We start from the raw sequence: 8,340 nt of genomic DNA on the forward strand, positions 1-8,340 counted from the left end.
ACCTCACTGAATGTCACTAATGTGAGATGTGTATACATTGTTTAATTACTCATCGCTAATCACTCATCTGTTAATATTTTTGACTTTGGTTTGGGAAGAGGTGGAAAAGAACCAAAATCTTGTCTCACATTGAGTTCTTATCTCCACCAGAATATCAGCATTGATGTTCGACAGGAATGCGTTCTAAAAACTATCTGTGTCTACTTAAATAAAAAGCCAGATGACCTGTTCAAGGAATTTTTGGTAAGTTAGAAAAGGGGAAAGATCAGTTTGTTTGTTTGTTTTTTTTAATTTGGGATAGTAAATTGAAGATGGGCTCATTTGTTCATATGTATCTATATGCAATTAGCTTTTTCCCCCCTTGTTTTCATTTTAAGGATATGGATCTTAGTGCAAGAAGAGAAACGGAGCAGCTGACTTTAGGAGTCTGTGTTGTCAGACATGAAGGAGCAGACTCTGCAGATACACCTGAGGACATTGGTGTCATCATAGAAGGATACACTGTGCTGAAAGCTCTTAGTGATGTGGCAAAGGGGTGTGCCCTCCTGCTTGGACTAATCTACAGTCTAAATCTGAGGTACCCAAAGTACCTGAAATACATATTTGAATTTCTTCAGAAGGTGCTGATGGAGTTGGATGGGAACAACCTATCCATGAAGGTGCAAGTTCTGAAAAACAAACTGCTTGAGTGAAACAGCCTGCACTGAACTATAGAGGACACTGAACTGGTTACAAGATTCTCAAACCCATCTCCTTGCACTTTATAAACTGTTCAGTTTGAATTCCGCAAGAACTTCTGCAAGGCCTCATACTTTTTGGCATGCTTTGTTCATGTTGAACTTTTACCACCATCCAGCTGCATTGAACAAGACTGCTCCTAAGTTTGGACTTCATTTTAAGTTTTGAAAAAAAAAAGTTTTTTTTAAATATGGACAAAAATGCCACTAAAATCATTTCTACTTGTTGTTTATAGGACTGTATTGTGAGTTTTCCATTGTACCTGAAGCAAGTTTAAATTAAGTCATGTTAATGTTAAAAATGTTGGAATCACAACACTTTCCAGTTTTAATAACTTGATTTTAACATTCTGTATTATGTCTTCCTGAACTTAATATGCACTTGCATACATGTGAAGATATTTTTGTTTAGGAAAAAGGCATTGATCTAGAATTTTGAACAGCTCAAAGTTTGCTTCAGCACATTTTACACCAAGTGTTATTAAAGTTGGGTTAACTGAATAAAATTGTTTGATTTATTCAATTTACTTTAAATAGAGTAAGTAATTTAATCCTATAGTTTCAGTAGAGCTCGTTTAGGGTTAGTCAATTTATCAGATGTACTTAAAATTTGTTGTTCAAATTAAATGTGTCATACATTTTAGATTTCACTAACCCAGTTATGTGGAACCGGTTGACATAACTGGGTGGAGTAAATGCAACATTTTATTTCTTAGAGTGTAGACATTTCAAACGTCTTGCAGTTCAGCTGGAGGCTGGTGTGGACCTCGACTGTGTTGTTTATATTGACTATAGATAAAAACAAAAATAACAAAAAGCACAGCAGGAATTGTCACAGCAGCTGCAGGTCCAACAGATCCGATCTTCTCTCCTCCATCCTCCTTCCCTCCATCCTCTGTGAGTCCTCCTGTCTGATCTGCAGGTGAGAAACAGGTGTGAGGTGTCAGCTGTCAGGTAGGTGATGAGTGAAGAACAGAACAGAATCCATTTCCTCTTCAAACTGCTGTCAGACATTATCTACTGCACTCTGATCACATCACTCAGACCAGCTGCTTTCTACAAAGTCTCATCAACAACATCTTTACAAACAAACATCAACAACCAGGAAGCAGCTTCACCTCTGATCACACACACACTCAACTCTACTCACTCACCTGGAGGATCAACAACAGTCAGTGTGATGTTGCCGCTGTACAACCATGATTGCGTTTCCTCCATGAAGACACGACACTCGTATGTTTCAGCGTCATTAATCGTCACATTTTTCAGAATCAGAGACACGTCTCCATCTTTCATCTGTCTGTCCTGCAGATCCACCCGGCTCTTAAAAGATGGATGCTGCCTGAATGGCTCAAAGTGCTCATCCCGGTATAAAAGGACATATTCTTCATTCAGATCAGTTCTGCTCCATTGTACAGCTGTGAAGCTGATGTCTGGGACTCGACATGTCAGAGTGACGTTCTTTTGTCCAGATTTAGCTGTTATGTGTTTCTGATCTGAAAGAGGAAACAACACAGAGCAGAGAAGTTACAAAGGTCAAAATGCAAAAAAATTTCCAAATTTACGTAACAGTATGATGTTTGGTAAGTAAATTAATGTTGGCCAAATTAATACTGAGGAGGTTTCAGTGGAGATTTGTTTATCATGGTAGTACATAAAGACTGAAACACAACAAAATATTAAGTAGCCCCAAGCCTTTCAAACAGTTGTTATGGTAACTGATAGCATATTTTCAATGAATAGTCCAGTAACACATATCGGTTCTTTAAAATAATACAAATGAAGGGCAAAAATAATCTGTTGTCTAGGGTCTGAACATCCAGAGTTTATAACCACTAAAACTTTTTTAAGTTATCTCTGATCCCACGAATAGAAACATGTGTGCCAGTGTCAATCTCACCTACAGCAGCAGAAACCAGCAAGAAGACGGAGACCACGCCCCCGAAGAGCGACGCATGCGCAATCGTAGCCATTTTCTAAGGACACAGACCAAGAGATGTGTCCGGGCAATCATTTTGTACTGAACGCATGATGACATTTTCATTTCAAGTCGGTTTTCTTGGTGCCCCCGTCGGCTCGTTTTTCAGTTTGGCTTTAGCCTCTGACGGTAAGCTCACGCGCTTTACAGCCCTTTCCGTTCAGGTTCAGCTTCTTACAAATGGTCTGTGGACTCCTGAGTCTTGACTAGATTTTTATAATAATTTCAGTGTTTGTTTTAGAGTAATTAAAATCATATTGGGCTGGTTGTGGGTTCACACGGATTTTCCCCATTTTCGGACACCGGTTTTCTAGTTGTATTGCCGTTGTGTGTGTGTGTGTGTGTGTGTGTGTGTGTGTGTGTGTGTGTGTGTGTGTGTGTGTGTGTTTCTTAATACATTGTACAGTTTAAGTTTGTTTGTTTTATTTTTTTTTTGTTATTTGTTGTTGGTTTTCTTTTCTTTCTTTTTTCCACTGGAGTACGATTTTTTTTTTTCCATCTGACCTCACTGACCATATAACCTCACCATCCTGCGTAGTATTAGGGTCACATTAAGAAAAAAAAACATATTATTGATAATTTTTAAAGTAAAGTCGAAATAAAAATTCGAGTGTGCAAATTACGTTATTGTTATAAGACAAACTGCCTCGCTGTATACTATACAAATCCCATGTTTAGATGAGTTGAAACAAACAAACTGACCAGCCGTTTTGTACAACGTACATCTAATTTATTGCACGAGTGTTAATCATCGATAACCTTGCATCGGTCCGTTTTTGTACAAGTCCACTCTTCCGAGTTTGTGTGTGTCATGTCTGACCAGAGGGTGCAGAAATTTATAACGTTCAGATCACCAAATTGTGTTTATGTGTTAAAAGATAAATTAATTAATAAATTAAACACACCTGAATTCGCTAACTCAGATGATGTATCAACCGTGGCAGTTTATCTTGAAACATGTTTTGACTTTTTTTTTCTCGAAATTTCGACTTTATTCTCAAAATGGTCAAAAATATTATTTTTTTCTTAATGTGTCCCTAATACTCCTTCCTACCAACTCCTATCCTTGTACTGGAATAACTATTGATTTTATTATAAATGAAATTAGTATCTGCAGACAATATTTTTTTTTATAATTTTTAAATTTGTTTAAAACAAAGTCTGGAGGTCTTTGTGATCGGCTTAATGCAGTCTGAATGTTTGATGTGAAACTTTGTGTTTAAAGTATGCGAATGTTTATAATATTTTTGCTGTAAACCTCAAGATAAAAACAATAAAACTCAGTTCGAAAATGATCACATAATGTCTTTATTTGCTTTTAACTTTCGGTGATAAAAGGATTCAAGTTTGATTTGTTGCTTGTAGCAAAGAAAAACATCACTTTCTCACAACTGTGAAATTTAAAAGAACATTGGCAGTAACAGCGTCACACTGTGTGATGGAGCGTCAGCGTCACATGGGCGCACACAACCCACTTCCCTGTTCACTCTGTTTGCACTAAGAAAGTTAAAACCACCATTACTGTTCTCCATGAACAAGAGTTTACAGTTACAGAACATACTACACTTTGACTTACCCTTCATTTCTGAGGTGAGCACATTCTTACCTGATATTTCCTAACATCGGATTCAAGTTGTTGGAATAATGACCGAAATATTTAAGAAAAGCTAACTTATACAACTGAGTTTTCAGTAGTGATTTAAAAAGAATCAAAGGGCCAGTCAACCTGACAGGCCGATGAAGGCTCTTCCAAAGTTTAGGAGCTAGTGTGAATACAGTAGAAGATTGAAATGGTCTGAAACATGGTATGTAGTGCGGGGTTTTATTTAAACACAAGTTAAGATAATATTCCATAAATGTTAGGCATCAATGGCATCTCTACTTTCATAACTTGTTATTAATAACCAATGAAATGCCTTGGATGCCACTCAGTCTGGTTTTCCTGCCACATTGTTTGATGATTGTGAAGAATGTCTTTAATCTTTTGGGCAGTAGCAGATCACAGAACAAGCCTGGAAGTGGAACCTGTCAGTTTATCCAAGTGTCTCAGCAAACCCCGTTATTTAACTTTCATCCAGATCTCCACAACTTGCCATTACTCCTCCTTAAGGAGATTATACTCATCACCTCCTGGCTCCTCTAAAAGATCATCTGAATGCATGCCAATGTCTTCCTTTTGCTTAAATATTTCTAGTAACATGCAGTTGAAGGGGTGTACCCAATAAAGTGGCCAGTAACATTGACCTAAATGTACATCACTGCAAATTTGAAACCAATCCAGACCTGGTAGAGCAAAGTCAACTACTAATCATGGAGGTCGGTGGTTCGATTCCAGTCTGCATGGCAAATATGCCAAAAGGGGCTTTGAATGCTCAGTTGGAGCAGAAAAGCTGATCATCACATGAAACATAGATGAAGAATTTTCTGCAGCATCGACATGCAGAAAAGAAACTTTGAATTAACATTATATAGGACACTGTGAGTGGCAGCATCTATTTGACTTACACAAATATCTTATACAGATGCTGTAAACATCTGTGCTTTTCACAGTCTAGTTGAGCAAAGAATGAAATGTCAGATTAAAATGAGTCACACTATAATGTCCATACCATCATATTACAATGATTGTAGTATAGATGTGTCTGTCTGTGTGCTATAAGTTTTTTAAACATAGATAAAAAGAAGTCGAAATTACATGAGGCAGTTAAAGTCACTCAGAATGATCCTAAAATCAGTGGTTGGAGCTCTTCAGTGTCTCTAGATGGCAGCACCAGACTGTGCTTTAAGCTGTTGTTGGTGCTTTTTACTGTCTGTGGATGCTGCTGGAATCAGCTACATACAGTTAGCTGTAAACTGACCAGTTATTGATTGTATATAATTAAAGTGGCCGGAAAGACCGTGGGGACAGTTTAGGCACAAAACTGACGTGATCACATCTACAGACAGATAATTTTTTGGGTTTGAACAGATGACACTCATCCTCATACCTATAATAACAAACATGCAGAGCTCAAACCTCTTCCTACCTCTCTGAGAACAAAGTTAAATTCATGTTTTTACTGAGGAGCGTGTAAGCATGGATTGAAGTAACCAGAGAGACACTGTATAAAAATCACTCTAACACAAACTCGAGGAGCTGCTTTGAAAAATGAAGCAAACAAAAAAGCAACAACAAGCGATGCAAGAAAACTTTCACACAGACTGCTGCTAAATGCAAGTCTCACTTTTCCACCTGAACCAGTGCTAATCTTAGATTTTCTCTCCTGATTCATTCCAGATTATTCTAAATTATGAATGAATGGTTTACTTCACCTCTTTGATAATAAAAATGTGTCATATGACGGGTCCCAGTGGTATTTGGTATTTTGCAGAAATTCAAAATAAATAAATATCAGTAGAAGTTATTCTCTTTCAGAAACACATGATTCATGTTAGTGTGCATTTGTTATGGCCGCTTAATCTGACCCAGATTTTGGCTGAATCGACACCGAGATCATCATCATCACACTGAACGAGGACAGATGTCGTCACTATGTGTCCTGTGCAAGCACAACCACACATATCAACAACACAGTAACTAAGATGCATCTGAAAGATATCTGTTGATGGAGACGTATTTATTTCAAACAGCATCTAAAGTCTCACATATTTCATTTCCTTGAATCTAAACTTACTGTACACAGACACATACGAGCTTCTCAAGCTTTTGTGTGAAGTTTCCAGCCACTGAGCGATGTTAGTGCTGCTCTCAGTCTGAGGTTGTGGTTTTATTGATATTTGTTGTTTTCTATCTGCTCTGTGGAGACGTGCATGGGTTAGCCACAGCAACTCATGTTTTCCATCAGAGAGCTTCATGAAACCCACAGAACCACACGAGAAGAACAACAAGTACGACCAAAGTTTATTGATCCTGCACAAAGAAAAAGGTTTCTGCTGTGGAGACAACAGCAGGGTCCCACAAGTTACTGATTATTTTAAATACATTATGTTTATTTATCAGTTATAGATATAATACATAGCATATACATACAGTATAATGTTTCTGTTTTGGCCTTGCAGACATAGAGAGGCAGTGTGACAAAAATACATTTACTTGAGCTTCTTTACAAAAACGTCTCATCACCGCATGAAGTTTCTCTTTGTCTGTCTGCAGTTCTGTGAGTGCATTTAATGAAGAGATCAAACAGAATACATACACATCTGTTTTATAACGAAAACCCTCTGGTCTGAGGGCCTGTGTGGACCAGCATCTGGTTGTTAGGTTGGACTTGCAGATTTCTTCAGTGAGGAATAGACAACATTTGGATTTGATGGAAGCTCTGAAAACACAAGAACACACAGTTCAAACAATATGAGACCAGTCACAGTTAAAATAACTCACTCATTTATTTAAAAAAAAGTCAACATCAGTGGTGCCACATTTTCACATTAATAGTCTTGGAGCCAAACTGTCACAAATAATGTGAAATAGACCAACCAGGAAGTGCGACTCAGAGCCTCCCTGTTTCAAAAAAACATACTGATGAGCGCCACGAAAATTTAAGTTGGAGGATCCAAATTGGAAACATATTCACATATATAGGTAATCTTTTTATTAGGTGTTCTATTCAAACTCAGAGAAAGACTAAATCTGAACTTCCAGCAGGGCAGCTCAAATACGTGGATTCTGTGGATAACAACAAAAAGGCTGCAACTGACCAAAGAGTGCAAAACAACCAGGCAGTGGTTTCCTTCCTGACTGCCTGAACTTTTACAGTTTCACCTCCCTTAAATTCAAACTCTTCACTAAGTTCAAACCACATCCTGTGCTTACACTGAACGTTAACATGAGACTCATAAATCATTAAATATGAGCATAAATCCAAACTTCAACATTATCCTTTGGCAAAGTAATTTGCCCATGACCCACAGCAAAAGGGATTCAATCACTATAATAAACTGTATCATTTGTAGTATTATACACTGATTCCTGGGGCCAAATTCTTTCAGCTGTTTGCCCGGGTGTTACGATAAAGTTCAGCACCCAAATGCCAAACGGACTCAACTTTGTCACAAAATATATACACTGTATCGGATACTCTGAACAGTCAATCAGCATGTTTGAATAGACGACAGTAAGGACCCATTCCCCTGCTCAAAGTTGCAGAGAAGCAACCTTGTCGTCCCTGGCGTACAGCAAAACAGTCTCCATGTTTGTGTCTCCATGGGTACATGCAAGTTAGTGGGATTAGGTTAATGATTCTAAGTTGCCCACATGTGTGAGTGTGAAAGGTTGTCTGTCTCTCTGCGATAGACTGGTGACCAGGGTGTCTCTGGCCCTACGACAGCTGGAATTGACTCCTGCCTCCTGCAACCCTGATGTACAGATGGACAGATGACAGCTGTGTCCTAAATCCATTAAATTGGAGGAAAAAAAGACGCACATGACAATTTTATGTCAACCAGAATTTGACTTTGTTGATCACTCCAAAGAATAACTCTTTAAACTCTTTTTACTTATCTGCATGATTGAGCATGCATCGAGACTCTTTAAATGAAGTTAGAATAATCATGGGAAGGATTTCCACATTAATAAATGTCTTTCTATTAAGTACTTTTATTGGACAAGCACAATTTGCACGGGCT

The 8,340-nt window shown here is 37.9% G+C and overlaps 1 protein-coding gene across 1 annotated transcript; it reads right to left on the minus strand.

Annotated features, from left to right (window-relative positions):
- Positions 1-263: 263 nt before the first annotated feature.
- On the minus strand, positions 264-2,710 carry LOC113014735 (uncharacterized). The gene is made up of 3 exons (XM_026156451.1): positions 2,638-2,710; positions 1,892-2,233; positions 264-1,653 (listed from the first exon to the last, which is right to left on the minus strand). Exons 1-3 carry the CDS (start codon positions 2,708-2,710, stop codon positions 1,466-1,468), a joined length of 603 nt encoding a protein of 200 aa, XP_026012236.1. The 3' UTR covers positions 264-1,465.
- Between the last annotated feature and the right edge of the window lie 5,630 nt (positions 2,711-8,340).

The sequence above is a fragment of the Astatotilapia calliptera genome, chromosome 3, assembly GCF_900246225.1.
Source record: "Astatotilapia calliptera chromosome 3, fAstCal1.2, whole genome shotgun sequence".
NCBI lineage: Eukaryota > Metazoa > Chordata > Actinopteri > Cichliformes > Cichlidae > Astatotilapia > Astatotilapia calliptera.